This window comes from Ambystoma mexicanum, chromosome 8 (genome assembly GCF_040938575.1).
Source record: "Ambystoma mexicanum isolate Mex_15411 chromosome 8, UKY_AmexF1_1, whole genome shotgun sequence".
NCBI classification, from domain to species: domain Eukaryota; kingdom Metazoa; phylum Chordata; class Amphibia; order Caudata; family Ambystomatidae; genus Ambystoma; species Ambystoma mexicanum.
Genome location: NC_090929.1, coordinates 782,068,384 through 782,089,903, shown reverse-complemented (window position 1 = coordinate 782,089,903; position 21,520 = coordinate 782,068,384). Strand labels below are relative to the sequence as shown.

The 21,520-nt window shown below is 46.5% G+C and overlaps 1 protein-coding gene across 2 annotated transcripts in view; it reads left to right on the top strand.

The window, feature by feature from the left end:
- VPS26A (VPS26 retromer complex component A) overlaps positions 1-21,520 on the top strand; it is a 1,053,575-nt gene that overhangs the window by 878,714 nt on the left and 153,341 nt on the right. For both annotated transcript variants that reach the window (XM_069610610.1, XM_069610609.1), the window contains exon 7: positions 17,449-17,517. In XM_069610610.1, the coding sequence (XP_069466711.1) occupies positions 17,449-17,517 (69 nt within the window). The remainder of the gene's footprint in view (positions 1-17,448; positions 17,518-21,520) is intronic.

Genomic DNA, 21,520 nt, shown 5'->3' with positions numbered 1-21,520 from the left:
ACTACCAAACCACTCTGTACAGCGGTATGTGAATGCTCCATTATTTGACCAAAATGACTGGCCTAACTTGATCACAAATGCATCATTTGCCACCGTTTCCCAAATATTTCTTGGAAAAATAACCCTAAAGCCTCAGTAATGTACACTTTAAATCCTATATGTTTTGACCAGTGTTAATGGCCTTTTGTGATTACAAATGCTCCATTTTCCACTTGCACTCCTTGAAAACATCAGCTTAATTTCAAATTCAGTTAATAACTATTGCAAAATCGCTTGGCCTAGATTTGGACCTAGACTTACTATTTAATTGCTGCACATTAACATGTTCTATTTGTAAAATTCCATTTACTACCACTGCAATTTGGGTTGCAATAGTTTTGCCATCACCTGAAAGACAATATGTTCCGTCGTGGTACGGCTGTTGCTCACCATTTCAGTTGATAAGCAAATATTGCTCACTGCCCACAAAAGGTTGGGGACCCCTGATCTAGTGACACTAACCTTTTTCTGCTCCATATAACTATTCCAATAAAATGATGTATGGTGATTAATTACATTTTTTTTTGCTGTCTTGAACATGTTGCTGTACCTTTTGGAATTAATTCAATTGTACCTAAACTGTGTGCGAGGAATCGTATTGGATGTTCATTTATGATAATTACCATTTGACGTTGGCTGCAATATGTGTGACATCACCAGGCGCATATATACTAGCGATTCTAAAATGGCGGCCGCTTGTGCCACGCGGAACAGCGGTTTGGACCCAATAGGGTGCCGGGCCTAAACCACCCGGCAATTGTACATTTTAAAGATTATATATCTGGTTTTGGTTAGAAACTGATTTGAATGTAATAGACGGTTAGGATATGTATATGTAGTAAGGATCTATATTTTTCATGTTTACATTTAAGGATCGATCAAGTGAAAAAGAATAGTGTTTATTAAATATATACCCATATACAAGTAGTGAATTTGGACAATAAGTGTAATTGGATCACACTCCCTCAGTTTGAGGAAGGTTCAACTTGTGAAATTATTTAAGGTCAGTAAGTGATATGTTTGGTTATGGATATTTGCCGTTGTGCTTTTTTGGAGTCTATGTGTTCAAAATATGTTCTTGTTTTCACATTGCTGTGTACGGCCTAGCTAGAGTTTTTCAGATAATTGTGATGTTAACATGCCTGTACAACAGAGTCATATTGGGGATTTGGTAATTGTATACTCAATTTTGAGTTAAGATATGGGTCACTTGTATTCCTTAAGACAAGAATCTAGGTTGCATTCACTGTAATAGATTTAAGTTGGCTTGGATTGGTTTTGGTGGCACATAACAAATGTTTTGGTTATCTAAAATGGTGGTTTGCACATTGGGTGTAGAGGCAAGATTCATTTTGGTCAATTTCTAAGCTTTTGCAAGGAGATTATTGTAATTATTTTTCTCCTTCCCCCTCCCTTTTCTTACCTCTCCCATCTTATTTTCTTTTATTTCTTCAATTTACCATTCAATGTATGCGCTTAAATTGCATAATGCCATTTAGGAACATGTTGAGATTTTTCCTTTTTTTTTCTAATGATCTTTTCAATGGTTTTATTAACATTATATGTATTTTGGGCTATATTGTATGGTATTGCAGCCGTGAGGAAGACCTTTGACAGGTCGAAACGTATTGTCTGCTGGAGGATTTTTAAAAAGTTTACATTTCATAAGGACTGTTACATCAATTAATATTCAACATAACTTAATTTGATTGGTTTTGCACACATTTCTAGTAAAGTTTGACGGAAGTGGTCAGATTTCTGAATAGGTTTAGCATTTTGTGACATTGGGCTATGGTTACATTTTTTCTGTCCTATGCTTGCCCACCTGTGTTCATAGGAAGATATCTTGTTGAAATAATCTTGGGTGGATAGTTCCAATTGGGTATTAGCCCCTTTTTCTTTATGCATATGTCCAAGTGTTACCCCCGGCCAGTACATGTAACTCTCCCACTTGTGGGACCTCAGGATAAATATGAGGTGCATTCAGTATTGGATTCTCGTTTCTTCATGAGAATATTACAATATCTGATTCACTAGAAGCGATTTGGTAGCAAGGAATGGCCATGGATTCCCACTGATCAGGTTACGTCTCTCATGTTGGTGTCCACATTTCATTCCCCTTTAAACCTGGTCCTAGGGTGTTTCTGACCTGCGGGGTTGTAGGAGGCGGTGTGCTGTTAGGATGTAGACCAGACTATAGCTCACCCCACTAGGCATTTTATGACGGTTTACAGAAAGCTGTGGAAGCTGGCGTCTCTTGGGGCTTCGGAGTACGGCACGTTGCTTTGTCACGGAAGCAGGGGCCAAGGAAGGACAGACAGGCATATAGGTCCTTACCTCAAATCATGCTCTGAGCACTGTGCGTGTACACGCTGAAAGGTGTTCGGGAGGCATGCAGCACTCGGTGTTGTCCATTAGCCGGCACGCATATAAGAGGTAAGAACATAGCCTGCGTTGTTCTTGCAACAGTATTTCATCCACATCAGGACTCCCCATAACTTCGATATTCATGTCTTCATCGGCAGGTATTTGGTCTAGTTATTTAGATCTATACATTTGTCTTGTGTTCCTTTACCCTCCACTCCCAATAACTTTGAGTCATCATCATCTATTCATGGCTGGACTGTAAATGTTGCCTTGCATTACTTACTAACATAGTTGCCAATGTTAACTACTGCCACACTTAGATGGAATTCTTAACTTTGGCCTGCGTCGCATCTAGATAGGATTGTGAATGTTAGCATGTGCCACACTTAGATGGAATTCTTAACCTTAGCCTGCGTCGCATCTAGATAGGATTGTGAATGTTAGCATGTGCCACACTTAAAATCAAACTATGAATGTTTCCAGGTGCCACACTTAGATGGAATCGTGATCACTGGCCTGCCTCACATCTAGATAGGATATTGAAGATTAGCAAGTGCCTCAATCAGATGGAATAGTGAATGATAGCAAGCATTACATCTAGACATAATTGCAAGGACATAAAAATGCCAATTAACCAATACACTAACAATTTCACCCCTCTGCATACACATCTCAAATCTAACCAAGCACAACAGCACACGATGACTACTGACGATAAAACACCCCAAGCCCAGCCAACGGACCCACCGGGCTGAGGCTGCCAACAGCACATCACTGCTCTCTTGCACTTTTCCAGCTTGTTCACACTAACTCACCCCCCCCCCTCCGCCCCCTTCCCCTTTTTCAGAGCCGCCAGAGCGCCAGGGGACCACTCCGGTGGTGATAGTGCGCGGTACAAATATCCTTTATCATTAACATCATCTCCAGGTTTACCTGCACTCTAACCAGCTATAAGGTGATCACCTACTTTTATTCGATTTAAGTACTTTCCCCCTTCTCCTGCACTTACGCTAATCTTTCCCCTTTGGTCCCTATCAACTCCTGTTTTCAAGTACTAGGGTCATCAATGAGCTTGTTCAGTAGCACTCCTGCCTTGGGCAATCTGCTCCCCTGTATAGTTACCCTTGCCAAGGGGGCTTATGCTTTGGGGGAGGCTGGTAATAGCTTCCAAAGGCTGTAACCAGTTCCCTTCCGGTACTGACACCAGCCTACCCGGTCGCTGCCATTTAGCAGCAATTGGTGAACTGCCGGTTGCTGCATCTTGTTCGGGTTTTTGATTTTTAGAGGAGTGGGCACGGTGGGGAAATGGAAGATGGGTGTGGGAGGCTTCACCCTCCTACTCCACCCCAATAATAAAATGCAGCAAAAAGTGCAGCGACACGGCTACTTCATCCTCGTAGTTCTCTTTGTGGGACCGTCTTCTGTAGGCAGCCTTCCTTTGTTCATTGAGGCGCAGGAATCTGTTTGCTGGGTTCTCCTGACACTTGTGAGTCCTACTTTTCGTTGCATCTGCATATGGCTTGTAGATCCCCCTCTAGGATGAGCGATTGTACTTTTCTGTTTGTCTGTTTTTTTTTGGCCCATATTCAAGTTGTTGGCTGTTTGGATGCTGTAACCTGCCCTTGTAAAGCAGACTTGTGCTGGGTTATTCTGGGCTTTCTTCTGACTTTTCAGGAATCATCACCATGAGCACATCTGGGCCCTGTATTGGTGGATTATTCTCAATACTTGCCCTCAGTTGTCCCCATGGTCGAGGCTTTTTTCTGTCAGGCCTTACCGGCACTTTCCCATTGGGGCTGCATCCTGCTGTGCTGGATCTCCTCTCAGAGCTGCCGGTTCCTGAACCTGTCCCTGGAGCTCTTCTTTGGAGTCTCCTCTGCCTACCCCTGGGGTTGTTTCTGTCAAATGTGCACCTGGAGATGCAACTGTGACGTATTTCCTTTCCTCCATACAAGTGGATATGCCTGTTGAGTTTGTCCTATTGTTCCTGTGGGAAACATTTTGCTCACCTGAAACTCTTCCAAATAAACTTTAGCAGTTCTTACGTGCCACTGAACATTTTGTCTGCATCCATAATGTGTGGAGAAAGTGTTGCGCCGTAGACTGGAATTTTATGTTGCACCTGTGATTTTTAATGTAATTTGAAACTCTTGTATTGCACTCATGTTCATGAGAATGTATGATAGACACGTAAAGAGACAACGTGCGAGAAAGGAGGCTAACCAGATGACAATGCATTACTTACCGTAAAAGCATTTCTGATGGCTATATCTGCTTAGATTCACATGCTGTGTATAGTCCGACATCCAGCGGTCACTGCGGAGTATTGCATTTTGTTTTTCGTAGTCGAAAAGGGGACGTCGACAAGGCGTGTCTGTAACACTATCCCTATAGTGACGTGCGGTGTACCCACAATCCCTCACGCGTCGACGTCCCTCAGATTGTTTTTTTCCGCCCAGATATTGGTCGGCTTTACGCGGAGCTCCTCGAGAGACATTCATTTACTCGACCTATTAATACCTATTACATAGATCCCTCCCTCGACGTAGCTGCAAAGCTGTTTCTCCGCGGAGTAAGAACTTCGATGGCGGGGACGAGACGGAGGAGATCCTTCGGCGCTGCCGAACACGTGGCCTGGCCTCGCCGGCCAAACGACAGTATGGAGAGCGGGGTCGTGGGACATTTCTTGTTTCTGTCTGAGAATGCGTTTCCTTTCCCCCTCCCTCTCCCTCAGGGTTGTTATCACAGTGAAATATTTCCTCAGAGGACACCCTTTAGGTTTTGCCCACGTTGCAAGGGCAAGTTCACCTGGAAAGACAAGCATAAATGGTGTAACCGTTGCTTGCCCCTCAACCACAAGGAAGACGGCTGCGCGGCTTGTCAACTTCTTAAGCCTAAGACTTTAAAGGACCGCAGGGTCAAAAGGTGGGTGGCCTATGCCATGTCGAGGTCCGATTCCTCACCCGCCGCCGCAGAAAGTGACGAGGAATGTGATGACCCGACATCCGTTTTGGAAGTCGTAGACCTCTCTAAGGAGCGCTCACGCTCCTCGTCGTCTGTCCCCGGCCCCGACAAGCTTGGCTCACGCCCTGCTTATGGGGATGAACACCCCGGCTACACTGACGCACACAAAAAACACTCCCATAAACACATAACCCACGGCTCTTCTTCGTCGAAGACGAAGAAACCATCAGCGCCAACGGGGACGCAGGTTCCACCGGCGGCGTCCTCAGACCGTAAGAGTCTTAAACCCCCCTCGCAGCCACAGACGCGACCTGCGACTGGGCTTCCTGCAGATAAGGGTGCTACCCCAAACCGACAGACGAAGCACTCCGTCAGAGAGCGCCCGTCGGCGTAGAGCACGCAACGCCCGTAACGTCAATACCAGAGCCCTCCACAGACAGATTAGTCGTCGAGAGCCTGGCGAGGATCGTTTCCGCCGATAGCCAGAGACGGACGGCGAAAGATACACCGAATACCGCTCAGAAGGCTAGAGAAACGCCGAAAAGGACAGAAGGAAGGCAGGAACTGCCCCCTTCATCTAAAGGGACTCCTAGCCTGCCAGAAGGTTTTTCAGACAGCGACGGAAACCTTTCTTCGACGTTATGGGAGAGGTCAAAGCGTTTTCAGGCCCAAAACCCTATTTTTTTCCCCCCCAGACCGCTCAGGGGTACCTCATGAGATCCTGGAGAGACTCCAGTTCTGTATGGAGAAGATGGAGAGGTTTATGGAGACTCAAAACCTACCACCACCCAAAAGGGCAAGAGAGGGACCTCAGGTGGACCCCAGGGATAGATTCCCTAGGCTGTTTAATCCCTCCCAAGTGGATGTAGATTTATATGACCTCACTGAAGAGGACCCCCACTTTCAGGAGGACGACAAATTTTTAGGCAACGAAGAGGAACAAAACCTAGAGGAGGAGGGTTTTGAGGATAATCCAGATATAGGTGGGGGGGGCCACGAGAAGACCCAGAGGAAGGTGCTTCACAGCCCTGGCAGTCCCCATCATTGTTTTCGGACCCTGGTGCACTAAACCTGTCACCTCCCGAGGACTCACCTAATAGGAACACGTCACCTATAGACGATCAACCTACATTTAATGCACTACTACGCAAGGCAGGAGCGCATTTCGAAATAGACACTGGGTAGATTTCTCCTGACATTGTGGAGAAGGTAATCAAGGAGAAACCCCTTGTCAGCCAAACCATTCCCCTCCTCGCCTCAGTAAGGAGACGAATTATCCCTTCACTATCTACACCCGTGTTGGTCAGAGGGGTCAACCCGAGGATAGAAAAACTATTCAGTCCCTCTCCTTCAGACCCGTTGTACGTCAGGGGCCACTCTATACCAGACTCCCTAGTGGTGACAAATACAAGGAAAAGAGCAGGGGTCCCGCTGTCTACCAGCGAAGCACCACCAGATAAAGAGGGTAAAAAAATGGTATGCCCTAGGGAAGAGGATCACAGCCTCCGCTGCTTTTTCCGCAAGGATTGCAAACAACAACTCCTTGCTAGCAAGTTACGCAGATGCACAATGGAGCAAGCTAAGTAAGGGCGCAGAGGAGGTACCAGAACCCCTACGTACACGGCTTCTGGCCACGATTACTGAAGGGACCCTAGTCAACCAAAGCATCGTGAAAAACACTCTGGATGCTGCATAAACGGCTGGCCGTTCCCTAGTCCAAGGAATACTCCTCAAACGCCGTGTCTGGCTGCGTAATTCGGGGTTTAAACCTGAAACACAAGCATCTCTAATGAACAAGCCTATAGAAGATGCCAACCTCTTTGGAAAGGCGGTTGATGAGGCACTAGAAACGGCAAAGAAAGAGTTTGACACCATCAAAACCCTAGACCAGATTTCTAGGCCTCCTAACAAACATGGCTATGGCAATAGGGTTTTTTTTTTTAGGCCAACGCCAGCAGCAATACTCTGCAAACAACTGGTCCTCTAACCAAGGCACTAGTGGGCAATACAACCAGAGAGGACAACGCTGTGGCAAAGGGATAGGTCGGGGTTCCACCCCTAGATGTTCTCAAGCCACCAACACCAAATGACTCGGAAGATTTGGGTCCCCTCCCATGCATCGCCGGTCGGGGGCCGGTTAACATCCTTTCTTCCAGCATGGGAGGGAATAACATCAGACCCCTGGGTACTATCAACCATAGCCCGTGGCTACTGTATAGAATTCAACAGTTCCCCAACGTACAGACCCCCAAGGGGACAACGCATGACACCAGAACACCTCGCCATCCTTCTGCAAGAAGTGGACCAGCTACTGGAAAAAGGAGCTATAGAGGTCATGCCTCTATCTCAGGTAACGGAAGGTATTTATTCAGTGTACTTCCTTGTACCCAAAAAGGACTTAACCATGCGCCCTGTATTAGATCTGCGCCCAGCGAACAAATTTGTCAAACCTCAAAAGTTTCGTATGGTGACCTTACAGGAAGTGATCCCCCTGCTATCACATGGAGATTACATGACAACACTGGACATGAAAGATGCATACTTTCATATTTTAATGTTGCCAGCGCACAGAAAATACCTCAGGTTCATGATAGAGGGCAAACACTACCAGTTCAGAGTGCTACCCTTCGGGATAGCATCAGCACCGAGGGTATTCACGAAAGTACTGGCAGTGGCAGCGGCCCACCTGCGCAGGTTGTCCATCCCAGTATACCCTTACCTCGCCGATTGGCACATAACAGGGGATTCTTACAAAACATGCTTCTCAAATACCCAAAAGACTGTAGACCTTTTGTTCCAACTGGGCTTCTCCATCAATGAGAAGAAGTCCAGCCTAGACCCCAGCCAAGTCAAACAATTCCTAGGGGCTCTAATTCGAACAAAGGACGGCCTCGTCTTCCCCTCCAACGAGAGGGTCCAAAACATGCTGTTTCAGATCCCTCAGTATTTGGCAGGTCGAGAGGTGACGGTACGCAAAGCAATGTGCTTGCTAGGAATGATGGCGTCATGTATTTATTTGGTACCCCACGCGCGCCTGCACATGCGCCCAATGCAAGAGTGGCTCAACAGCCAGTGGTGTCAGGCCAGCGGACAATGGGACGATCTAGTGGTGGTCTCGCAGGCCTTGGTTCTCTCGCTACGGTGGTGGTCGAAGGAAAACCTGGTAATAGGGAAACCATTCGCCACCTCCACAGTGGAAGCCAGTGTAACCACAGACGCATCCCTCACAGGATGGGGGGGCTCACCCATCCCATCAGACTGCTCACGGAGTTTGGACTCTGAGCGTAGCATCCAAGCACATAAACTTACTGGAGCTACTGGCTGTGTTCAAGGCACTAAAAGCCTTCCAGGCACACCTACAAGGGAAGACAGTGATGGTCCTCATGGACAGCACCACAGCCATGAACTACCTCAAGAAACAAGGGGGCACTCACTCTCCAGGACTGTCCAAGGTCTCCCAGAACATCTGGAAGTGGGCTCTCGGACACATATTCCTACTGTCACAACATGTACCAGGGGAACTCAATCTTCTAGCAGACGAACTCAGCAGAGACTTCCCTCTGCCCTCGGAGTACGAATGGCGTTTACACGAAGACATCGTCTTTGACGTTTTCACACAATGGGGATTCCCAGAAATAGACCTGTTCGCAACTCTGGAGAACTCACAATGCCAAGATTACGCCTCCAGGTTCCCCCCAGAACCAATCCAAGGGGAACGTTCTATCGATTCCATGGTCAGGGAAATTTGTTTACGCTTTACCCCCGACTCCACTTCTCAACAAGATTGTGCACAAGATGCACCAGGAACAAGTTACCATGATACTAGTGGCCCCTATGTGGGCCCGGCAGCCATGGTTCGCTCACCTGATGGAGATGTCTCTATCTCCTCCAGTGAAACTTCCCTGCCCGTACAACATGCTGTCACAGGACAAGGGCAGGACACTGCATCCATGCCCTCAGACCATGAACTTAGCAACCTGGGTCCTGAGATCATAGAATTTGGACATTTACAACTCCCGCAGAGATGCATGGACATCCTCAGGGAGGCTAGAAAGCCTAACACTCGTCACTGTTATTCTAGCAAATAGAAGAGATTTGTCATCTGGTTTAGAGGAAGAAACATCAGCCCTGTTGACTGCTCTCCCACACAAATTGTTCTGTACCTGACCCATCTACTGGACTCATGTCTAGTATTCAATTCTATTAAAGTCCACCTAGCGGCACTTTCTGCATACACCACTTCCAAACTTAAAGTGTCATGGTGGAAAGTCCCAATTATTAAAGCCTTTATGGAGGGGGTAAAAAGAATACACCCTCCGATAGCAAACCCAGCTCCCGGCTGGGACCTAAATGTGGTGCTTACCAGGCTCATGGGCTCACCCTTTGAACCCATGCACAAAGCAACTCTTAAATAACTCACTCTTAAGACTGCTTTATTAATAGCTATCACCTCCATTAGGAGAGTAAGTGAACTACAGGCTCTTTCTGTTCTAGTCCCCTTTGTAACGGTTCACAAAGATAAGGTGGTTCTACGCACACACCCAAGGTTTGCACCGAAATTCATCTCGAAATTCCATGTCAACCAGTCAATAGAACTACCAACGTTCTTTCAAAACCCTTCAAGTTTGGGAGAAAAAATCCTGCATACAGTTGATGTGCGCAGAGCTGTCATGTTTTATATGGAAAGAACTAGACCACTGAGAAAGACTAATCAGTTCTTTGTCTCGTGGCAGCAGGAAGAGAAGGAGATGCAGTCTCAAAGTCCACTATATCTAGATGGATTGTTCAATGCATCACTCTCTGTTACACTCGTGCTAAGAGAGAACTACCCTTCAAGCCAAGAACACACTCTACTCGAGGCACTGAGGCATCCATAGCATTCATTGCAAATGTTCCCCTTGAGTCCATTTGCAAAGCGGCAACCTGGAGTTCTGTACACACCTTTACAAAACACTACTGTCTAGATGCCCACTCTAGATCTTATTCCCAGGTGGGACAAGCAGTATTAAGAATTCTTTTCTCTACTATTGCTTCTCACAACCCACCTCCAACTTTTGGTACTGCTCGCTAGTCTATGCACAGCATGTGATTCTAAGCAGATTAACAAACATCAGAAGACAATGCATTACTTACCGTAAAAGCATTTCTGATGGTTGTATCTGCTTAGATTCACATGCGCCCACCCTTCCTCCCCGCTCGGATGGAAGGAACATAGACATCTTTTTATATCTCTCTTTTCTGTACTCACTCACGTCTAGTAGGCTCCCTCAGGGCAGAAAAAATACAAACAGAGGGACCTCGACACGTGAGGGATTGTGGGTACACCGCACGTCACTATAGGGATAGTTTTACAGACATGCCTTGTCAACGTCCCCTTTTCGACTACAAAAAACAAAATGCAATACTCCGCAGTGACAACTGGATGTCGGACTATGCACAGCATGTGAATCTAAGCAGATACAACCATCAGAAATGCTTTTACGGTAAGTAATGCATTGTCATCTGGTTAGCCTCCTTTCTCGCACGTTGTCTCTTTACGTGTCTATCACCAGGTAGTACACCTTCATTATAGTATAGGCGTGGATAGTGTCTTTTTATGATAATTTCCTTTTTCTTTTTTTTAAACTTTATTTTTGGTTTGCAAGTCACATCACAATCGCTTCAACTTCCCAATAATACAGGTTATAGATAACAAAAACAATGTTTTTTTCCCCTCCCGCTCCCATTTTATATATTAACATTGCATTTTTTAATGGTAGCGTAGATTTAACACATTGGGCATTCATGGTGAGAATTTCAACGTGTGGCTCAATCGGCATCCGATTCTTCCGAGTCCGGTGGGGTGGTTCCGAGGTAAGATCTGAATAGTTCAAAAAAGGTAGCAGGCACTCCTCTCCGGAAAGAACATGGCATGATAACCTGTTCTGAGATGAGTTTGCATCACACGCTTTTTGCTCACTGTACCCTTCACAGATGGGAAATATCCATTTGCATATCAGTCTTTGTCCCGCCCACATGGGCAGTCCAGCACCGAAATGCAATGGCAATTCCTCTCTGAACAAGAGTACCAAAAGCAACCCCATACACGTGTTTCAGCCTTGTTGGGCCTCATCAGTGAGGTGAAGCTTTGTCTCCCTGAGCACAGTGAGCAGGGAGTCCACGTCTGGTTGCCCCCAGGTAACTCGGGGTGACCAACCCCAAGCTCCTTTCAAATATTTCAAAAAAGGTAGTAGGTGCTCCTCTCCAGAAAGAACATGGCATGATAACCTGTTCTGAGATGAGAGTTTGCAGCACACGCTTTTTGCTCACTGTAACTTTCACAGATGTGAAATAATCATTTGCATATCAGTCTTTGTCCCGCCCACATGGGCAGTCACCTCACTGATGAGGCCCAACAAGGCTGAAACACGTGTATGGGGTTGCTGTAGGTACTCTTGTTCAGAGAGGAATTGCCATAGCATTTCGGTGATGGACTGCCCATGTGGGCGGGACAAAGACTGATAAGCAAATGGGTATTTCCCATCTGTGAAAGGTACAGTGAGCAAAAAGCGTGTGCTGCAAACTCTCATCTCAGAACAGGTTATCATGCCATGTTCTTTCTGGAGAGGAGCGCCTGCTACCTTTTTTGAAAGATCTGAATAGTGTCCAAATGTCTTTGGGTCTACGTGGTGAGGGAACTAGCCCAATATATGTTTCTTCACGTTCGTTGACATACGTCAATGCTGTAAGGAACTGCTCTGCATTCGGGGCATGGCTACTCTTCCATTTTTGCAAAATACATTTCTTAGCCACTACACATGCTATATTGAACAGTCTCCTGGTTTTTCTGGGACTTTTCCTATGTCGCCAAACAGGTATTTTTGGGGGTTGAGCTGTGCAGGAATTTGTGTGATATCCTCCAAGATGTTCGCTACTTCCCGCCAGAACCCCGTTATCAAGGGGCAGGCCCAGTACATATGGTATGCGTCCGCTTGAGGATTGTTGCATTTGGGACAGTTTGTGGTTATGGAATCATGACATTTTGCCATTTTGACTGGGGTGTAGTGAAGCTTATTCAGTATTTTAAACTGTATGAGTCTGATCCCCCGCGTTCAAGGAAACTTTCTTTGTGAGGAGACAGTATCTGGCCCATTTCCCTTCCTCTATTGTTATGCCCATGTCCTCTTCCCAAGAGGACTTTATGTTGTTGGATGATTTTGTGTGGGTTTGGACTAAGTTATATAACGTGGAGACACCTATGTATGTTTGTGCATGAAGTGCTTGGTAACAGGCGTGTTCGGGGTTTCTATTGGATATGTTGGCCATCGTTTCTTGAATGCTGCCTTCATGCAGTGATATTGTAAAGTGACGAGTTGGCCCCGCCCCACTGTGTCTGCAAAGTCTTCCCGGGTTACAAATCTGCCATTTGGGAACATGGCTTTCATCGTGATGTCGTATTTCAGGATCCAGGCGTTCTGTATATCGATGTCGTAGGTAGGCGCAATGCCCGGGAAATTCCATAGTGGAGCCTGTGAGTCATAGGGAGTTTCTATATGGAGTCGCCTACTGATTGTGGCCCAAGCTGCAATTGTACAAGATGCTGGGTCATATTTGCAGTTGTCTTTATGAGATTTCGCAAAAATTATGGATCTTCAGTCCGTTGGGCGGACCGAGTGTCGTTCTATGGGGACGTGTGGTGTTTCTTCTGTGGGCTTCTGCCAGTATTTGGCGTATTGTGCCTGTGACACTTGGTAATACAGCTCGAAGTCGGGTGCGGCGAAGCCCCTCATTTCGTAGGGTTCCACCAGTTTTGCCCATTTAAGCCTGTTGGCCCCCCCATTCCATATGAAGGTGGTCGCCATGGACCGTAAGTTTTCAAAGAAAGGTTTGCCTGGCCATATGGGGACATTGTTGAAAATGTATAGGAGCTTGGGAAGGACAACCATTTTCAGTACCGCTATCCAACCAGCGAGTGATATGGGAAGTCTAGTCCAGATTTGGAGTTTGGTGTGGATCGTCTGCAATGCGGATTCATAGTTATCTATGTGTGGTGACGGTTTGTCTCTAGATACCAGGATTCCCAGATATCTGATGTAGTCGGGGACCATCTCAGCCCAAGCGTGTGTGTAGGACAGGTGGTGGCCTGTGTCAATGGGAAGATTTCAGACTTGGAGGTGTTGATTTTGTAGCCTGAGTGTACAATAAAGTCTTCTATCACTGCCAATATAGGCTCTAGATTCATCTCTGGCTTTCGTATGTACAGTAGTGCATCGTCCGCATACAGTGAGATGGCTTAATAGATGCCGGCCATCTTTATGCCCCTCATTTCTTGTTCCCTTCTGCTTGCGGCCGCCATTGGTTCAATAGTGAGGGCAAAAAGGATGAGGGAGAAAAGACAGCCCTGTCTGGTGCCTCTGTGTAAGGTGAGATGAGTAGAGAGGGTACGATTTTTAAGGACCCTAGCTTTAGGCGAGGTTTAGAGCAGTCTGACACATTGTATAAAGTATGGGCCAAAGCCGAATTTATTGAGGACCTCAAGCATGTATCTCCATGAGACGGAATCGAACGCTTTCTCAGCGTCCAATGAGATAGCCACTGCCTGTGCGTCCGGCTTGATCTGCGCCATGATACTGAACAGTCTACGCAAATTTAAGGCCGTGGACCTTGTTGGGATGAAGCCGCATTGGTCAGGATGTATTGGGGAGGTCATTTTAGGGAGTAGTCTATTAGCGAGTACTTTTTCATATATCTTTGCGTCTGTGTTTATTAGGGACAGTCAGCGATACGACGAGAGCTCGTGGGCAGGGCGTCTAGGCTTCAGCAAGACTGTTATGACTGCGTCTGTCATTGTATCTGGGAGCGAGCCGGAGCTCAAGGCTTCCTCCCATACGTGAGTTAATACCGGGGATAGTATTGCAGCAAATGTCTTGTACAGGTCAGAGCTTGGGCCATCTGGGCCTGGGGTTTTACCCACTGCCAATGACTTAATCGCTTCAGCGATCTCTTCCTTGGTTATTTCCTGTTCAAGGGCCCAGTTGTCCTCTGGTGAAAGTCTAGGGAGTTCGATCTCGCTCAAGTATGTCTTGATGTTTTCCTGTGTTCGTGTATCATGGTTTGCGTACAGGTTGGTGTAGTATTTAGCAAATTCGCAATTGATTTCTTCCTCCGTGTGTATGGGCTCTCCCTTGTCTGTCAAGATGCTAGTGATGGGGGCATGGTTGCGTTCATTTCGTAATATACGTGCCAGGTGGTTTCCTGCTCTATTTCCTTCGCCAAATCTCTGCGCCCTGATTGGAATGGACATGTATTGTTGTTCTTGGGTTGCTAAATCATTGAATTTTTGAAGGTGTGCATTGATATCGGCCAATGTATTTTTGTTGTGTGTTATACTATAATCTTTTTGAAGTGTTTTCAAGTATGTTTCAGTTTTATCCAAATCAGATCTGACACTCTTAAGGAGACCAGTAGTTTTAGACATTAAATTGCCCCTCACCCATACCTTGAATGTTTCCCATACTATGGCCCACTTGTCCACTGACCCTGTGTTTAACTGAAAGAATTCCTCCATTTCAATATGTAGTGATTCAACAACGTTAGGGTCCTTAAGGATGTTTGGGGGCATTCTCCAACGTTGAGTTGGTCGTTTAATGTTCTGGAATGAAATCTCAAGTGTGACCGGCGAATGGTCCGAGAGTGTGCGGACGAGTATTTCACAGATCAATACAGAGCTCAGTAAGGGAGAGGAAATGAACCAGTAGTCTATCCTGGATTCTGTATCATGTGCTGATGAGTAGAAAGTATATTGTCGGTCTTGTATCCCACCCGTCTCTCCACTCGGCAAAAAGATGATTAGGGCGATCCGGGCAACAGAGTCGGATGCACACGGGGGGTAGTTGCCTTTATGTGCTAGCAGCGTTTGGCGTGCGTTTCGTCGGTTCCATCAATGTTCTCCGGAGTGGACTGTGTCCTCCCACGTGCCCGCGTATTATAGAATTGCGTTGACAGGGATGCAGGAGCAGTACTTTCACTACTCGGGCTTGAGGGCGAGTTGCCTTCTGATTGTGCGGGCTGCATTGGTGGGATGGGTCAGGAATGTCTTGGATAACAAATTTCCAGTGGCACCAGCCAACGAAAGATAGTTTCGCCCCTGCACAGGTGTTGGCCAAGTGGGGTGGATTGTCTTGGGGCGTATGTACTAGGTGCCTGTTTGATATTGCCGCTTCAGGTTGTAACGACTCTGATCAAGCCCAGGGGGGGGCCGTAGGGTCTTCTCTCCGCCTCTCCCCAGGTAGATAAATGGATTGAATTGACCCAGGTGTCCTGAACCATCGAACCTGCCCCTTCTGGGCCTCCTGGTCCCTGACACGTCGGGCCTTACACTCCATAATACTACCAACATGGCGGCAAGCTCAGAACGATGCTCGCCAGTCTTCACGTTCTACGCAGCGTCCTCTATAAAGAAGCCACACCCCCGCGGCCCTGCGCGTCTCAACGCTGCTACTAGCTGTGATCGGATGTGTGCTCCGAACCTTCTCTAGTGCTACTTGCTATCCCCTGGCCCCTGGATTCCCTTCTCCCGACTTCTTCCCTCTTTCCTACCTTCCCGGAATCCCTGCGTCGCTTCCGCGTGCCCCACAACTCCATCTTGAATATTCCCAGAGTTTCCCGTGATCCTGGACATCGAAGCTGAATGTAATCTGGAAGCCGAGGACGGCAGAGCGGGCTTATTCAAGTCCCGAACCATACGAAAGAAGACTCCACCTAAAGAGGACATCAGGCAACATAGACAGGTGAGAAGGGGGGAAACCTGTGACACCAGGACAGTATCGTGCCCTTCAGGTATTGTCGGCCCAGGTTTTAAGGAGGCTTCTGCGCATAAGCTACGTGCCTGTTTATTGCAGGATTATTCTGAACTTAATTGATCCTAGGGGAGGTTGTGTGATCCTCTCTCTTTCTCTCCCCAGGTGGGATGATGAAGTGGCTTGTCCCTGAGTGGTGGTGTACTCCAAGGGTGCTGCAGGCCCTGGGCCTAAGAATGCATCCACACGTGAGATAAGCGTTTGTTAAAGTATGATGTGGGCGCCTTTCAAAACAATGGGGACTTTCCTGCGTGACCCCTGTACACCAGTCCAGGAAAAACGCACACAGTGTTTCTGCAGAAGTGCCCGCTTCAATCGTTCCCCCTGGCGCCCGTCAGCAGCGTGCCGTGTGTACTACACACGCAAGCATGAATGCCACGTGTGATCCCGCCCGCGGCCGGCCTGAAGGAGTGGAGACCGGGCCGCCGCGTTCTGATTCCTGATGTTGCCGGCTGCTTTATGGAGCGTTGCAGCGTGGCCCCCTATGCGGCGCCGGCCGCATAGGGGGCCCTATGCGGGCGGCGCCGCTCCAGGCCGCGCAGGGGTCGCGGGATGCTTTAAGCACCGGGGAGGTGGAGAAGGATTAGGTGAATGCGGTACAGTTAATTTGTAGGGGCAGGCGGCACTTATCCTACCATAGAGGACCCCGTCCTCGTTGCGCCTTAGGTGTCCAAAGTATGATGGCTCTCGAGGCAGCCCAGATCGCCGGTGTCGCTGTCCGCCACCTGTGCCACCCGAAGGGCTGGTCCCGCCCACAGCGGGGCCTGTGCACCACCAGGAGCCGTGGCTCCTGCGTTAGTCACTCCGGAGCTGTGGAGCGGCCCGGGGCCTCCCATCTGCGACCCCGTCCGTATTAGGGCAAGCAGGGTCCGATTTCACCCGTTGTTTTTTCCGGAGGATCCAGGATCGATGCTACGATCAGTGCAGCTGGTCTTGTGGCACCGGGGAAAGCAGTTATAGGATATATATTCAAAAGGATTATACGCCGGAGAGGAGCTCCACTCTCAAGTGGCCATCTTGTTGCGCAACAGCGCCCCCTCTCGATAATTTCCTTTTTTATACATACACAAAGTCAATTTACTGTGTTAAATTTACGTGAAATACTGATTAAAGAAGTGTGTGTTACTTGATAAAGGTGTAAATACTTTTGCAGTGCTACCTTTTACAAACATTAATAGAATATTCTGTGAAGAAATTGTTTTTTAATTGGAAACATCCAACATTGTTTTTCATTAAACAGGGCCCAGTACTACAACTGAGACCGAAACAATTGCGAAGTATGAAATAATGGATGGGGCACCTGTAAAAGGTACTGTTGAAATTTTAGATTTTGTCATGTACTGCAAAGGATGTGTTTGGAATGTGTTCCTAAGTTCAATGAGTAAACTATATATTTTAATTCTGTAAAATGAATGCAGTATAATCTTGTCACAAAGCCGACGGTTTATAGTGATAATACCGAAAACAAAAATCTCGAAAACAAAAATCTCGAAAAAAAAGGCCGAAAAAAAAAATATCGAATTTTTTATGACTTTTTTTTTTCGAAATGGGGGGGTTCCCCCATCCCCCTTTTTTCTATTTTTTTTTTTTATTTTAACCCTTTTTTTTTACTTACCTGACCCCAATAACACATATAAATAAATAAATAAATAAATAATTCGATATTTTTTTTCGAGATTTTTGTCATTCAGTATTATTTTTTCGGCCTTTTGACTGACCACCAAAGCCGACATCGCTTTGATCATCAGGCAGAAAATGTTATGTTTTTTTTTTACAATCCGAGTCCAAATAAACATGGATGAAGACTTACTAAAAACACTCCGGATAAGGCACTTCTCTGATTCAGTCCTTATTCCCAGGTGACTTTCTACATTTCAAGAAAAACAACAAAAATAGTTATTCTCACTGCTGGTCATTCAGGTTCAATAAATTTAGTTTCTGGAGTGCAATGGTGTCGGGATTAGCCCCTCCCTCCCTTCTCAGTAATGCACTGCGGAATTTAGTCACTCAGGTTGGAAAGGCTTTGGTGGCCCCTGTATTACTCTCATAGCTGTTAACCTCTCTATCCCACATCTTTTCAATGGAATATGATTCATGCTGCAATGCCAGCATCTGGATGACAACTGCAATGAGGTTTGTTGTAACCAAGTGCAGACCCTGGGGTCTCTGACTGGCTGTTGGCTGTTTTCGATGGGGAAAATGTGGGGAGGGACTTCTAGCTCTGTACTATTGCTTTTCTAACACCCAGTGTCCCCATCTGACTGTCCTCCTCACACCTGTGGTATGCTCTTATTCATTGGTGGTCCTCTTGACCTCTTGTCTTCTCGGATAGGTTTTTCTTTGCTTTGAACTCCAATCACCTCACCACATTCTCATCTCTCTTTACATCCTCAGTAGTCCAAAGTCTGGGTCTATGGTAGTAGCTCTCAAATCTATTGCGTGCTTTAGGGCTTGTGCTGCTTTCTATGGGTTTCTTCAAGGGGCAAAGCAAGTTCTTGATTCAATGTGACCAGTTCCTGCCATACTCTTGGGGTGGTGGGGAGAGGGGTGGCCTGCCCCCGTCGCTGCACCACATAGTTGGTGGTAATACCTGGCCCCCATGGTGACCCCATCCCTAACCCTTGGATGAAACCTGAGCACTTAGTCAGATCACCGAAATCATCTTCTGTTCATTTGGATGCAATGAGTTACAAGAGGATGGACATCTGTTTGACACCAGAGGGCAGGCTATCACCATTTTGTCATGAAAGTTCTAGTAGTGGGGCAAAGGTAACACTCTAGGTCCCAAACACCAGTGGAATCGGCACGAGGACCAACCGAGGTTCACCAGGATCAGGACAGGTTCATTCAGTACACAAGCGACCAGAAGCAAAAACCCACTAACAACGGCATAAAAAGGTATGTTTTTGGAGGTGGAATGGTGTATGGACAGTTTTTCGGAAGTCCAACTAAGGGCTTAGCCAAACCATTCAACTGAGACAGTGCAAGACTCCACTATTAGTATAAGGCTGTACCACCTGAGTATATGGTAGCATAGACAGAGCGGCCAGGCTTATTTTAGGAGGGAGAGTGGGCTGTAGGAAGGTACAAAGAACTTGTAGTATACCAAGGGTTCAAGAGAAACACTAACAACCAGAAGTATTATAAAAAATAAAGGTTTATTATGAATACAAGTTAGGCCAAGATAAATCGTTGGGGTAAGTACTTGGTCATAGGATTATAAACACAATATAACAACACAACACACTGCTTTAAAGTACACAGACCAAAGCATACAACTTGTTTAGAAAACTAAAAGTATTCCTAGGCAATTCAGACCCTATCAAATACATTTAGTACAGGACACCCCTATGCATGCAGGGGCGGAGGGGTGGGGGAGGAACCACAAAGGATTAAAATAGGTAAATTCCCCACCCAACACAGTACCTCTGCACTCAAGAAAAGTTGCAGCAGGCGAGACTTGAGAATCTGCAGCCAAAATCATGGTCGTGTCATGACGTTAGAAGACATGACTTTGGAAGAGATTTTGCAGCAACGGTCAACTGGGAAGGCTCCAGGCAAGAGTTTCATCGCAGCTCGATGCAGCTCTGTAGTTTTGGCACCCTTTTCAGGAGCCAGAAGACAGGCTATCGCAGATTGGATTTGCATCGCTAATCTGGTCCAGCACTCTGGTGAGGGGACTTCAAGGACAAGAGTCACGTCTCTAGAGGTCCAGCAGGATGCCACCAAAGTTTCAGCTCGATTCGGAATTCACAAAACTGTGCGCCGCACAATTTATTTATTTTATTTATTTATTTTTGCATTTGTTATACGCCCAAACCTTGAGGTATCACAGCGTAGTTACAGACATCTTAAAAATACTTTGCAAGCAGTATACATACAAACAAAAGAACAATATATTACATATTACAGAGACATCAATACATATTTACTTGGCTAAATATTCAGATAGACGGTACTCATTTAATTAGAATAGGACTGATGGTGTGAGGTATATAGCTCACGTTGTATTTGATAATCATCTGGTTAGAATTTGGCAATGGCTCGAGGTCCCAGGGTATTGCAGCCCGCAAGGTCGCAGCACGACGTGGGATGGCTCAAAATGCAGGTGGTCTTGAGTCCAGTGGATCTCACCAGGATCTTATTTGGGATCTTAGTTTTCAGAGTCCCCAGGTCGCTTGGAACGAAGGGCTTTCCAGTTGCTGGAAATCATCTCAGCCACGTTATCGTCCTCTTCGGATTCAGGTCCAGTGGTCGACTACTTCTTCAGCTTCCAGGATCGGACTTTTATGCAGGAACCCAGCCAATCAAACCGACGTACAACATTCAAACTAGTGGGGGGAGGTTGGGGTCGAGTTGGCAGTCCTTTTAGGACATCCAGCCTCCCAGTTTGGACTGGATTATCGCCGGCAGGCTGGAAGACAAAGGGCTGCCGAGTTTTGGACTCCTCCCTCGCTTCCTGCCTTCACAGACACTCCTGAGCCAGGCTTGGCCGAGGTCTCACACCAAAGATAAAAATCACACAAAGGAATTTCCCTCCTCAAGGGCAGAGGAAAGACCAAGAAGGAACAAAAAGTGTGAAAATGGCATAAAAAAGACCAGGGCCATTTTGGTAAAATAGCCGCCTTTACTGCAACTGTGAAAACAGCCTGCGATAAAGGTGCACCGAATTTGTAAAAAGGTTCACTGCCACCAGCCATTTAAGGTAAGCTTGTCCCTGTAACAGAATTGTTACAGTGCTAGTGAGAAAGGGGGTACATTGTATCTCCACAGCAGTGCACATAAGGTGGGGTGTGCTGGTTTTACCTAACAAAAATGTAGAAGGGATAGAAATATCCTTTCTACCCTTGGGAACTGTAGTTCTCTCAAGATTTGCCAGAGGAAGTAAAAGGGGAGCTCAAACGGCAACCCTGTAACAATAAAAAGTTAGATACCAAAAGTTGTCAAAGAGGATTCATTTAAAAGGACTATATGGAGAGTCTTAAACATGACACCTATACAGACAGTAAAAGCATCCCTGAGTGTGGAAACAGGTTCCCCGATCACTGAGGTATGGGGAAAAGCAATCTACCAGTCCAGCAAAAAGTTCTGGAGCTCTCACAAGTGATTTAGCACTATGGGTATAATTTTAACTCACAAATGGTAGGTTTACAACCCCATCCTCGGGAGTCTCAAGAAGCCACAGCCATATTAGTCAGTGGCCAAGTTACACCCCCTTGAACTATCTAAATTTAAGAAATAAAGCCTACGCATGATTTCCCTTTGCTTGAGCACGCAAGCAACAATTGCTTTAACTTGTAAAAAAAACATGT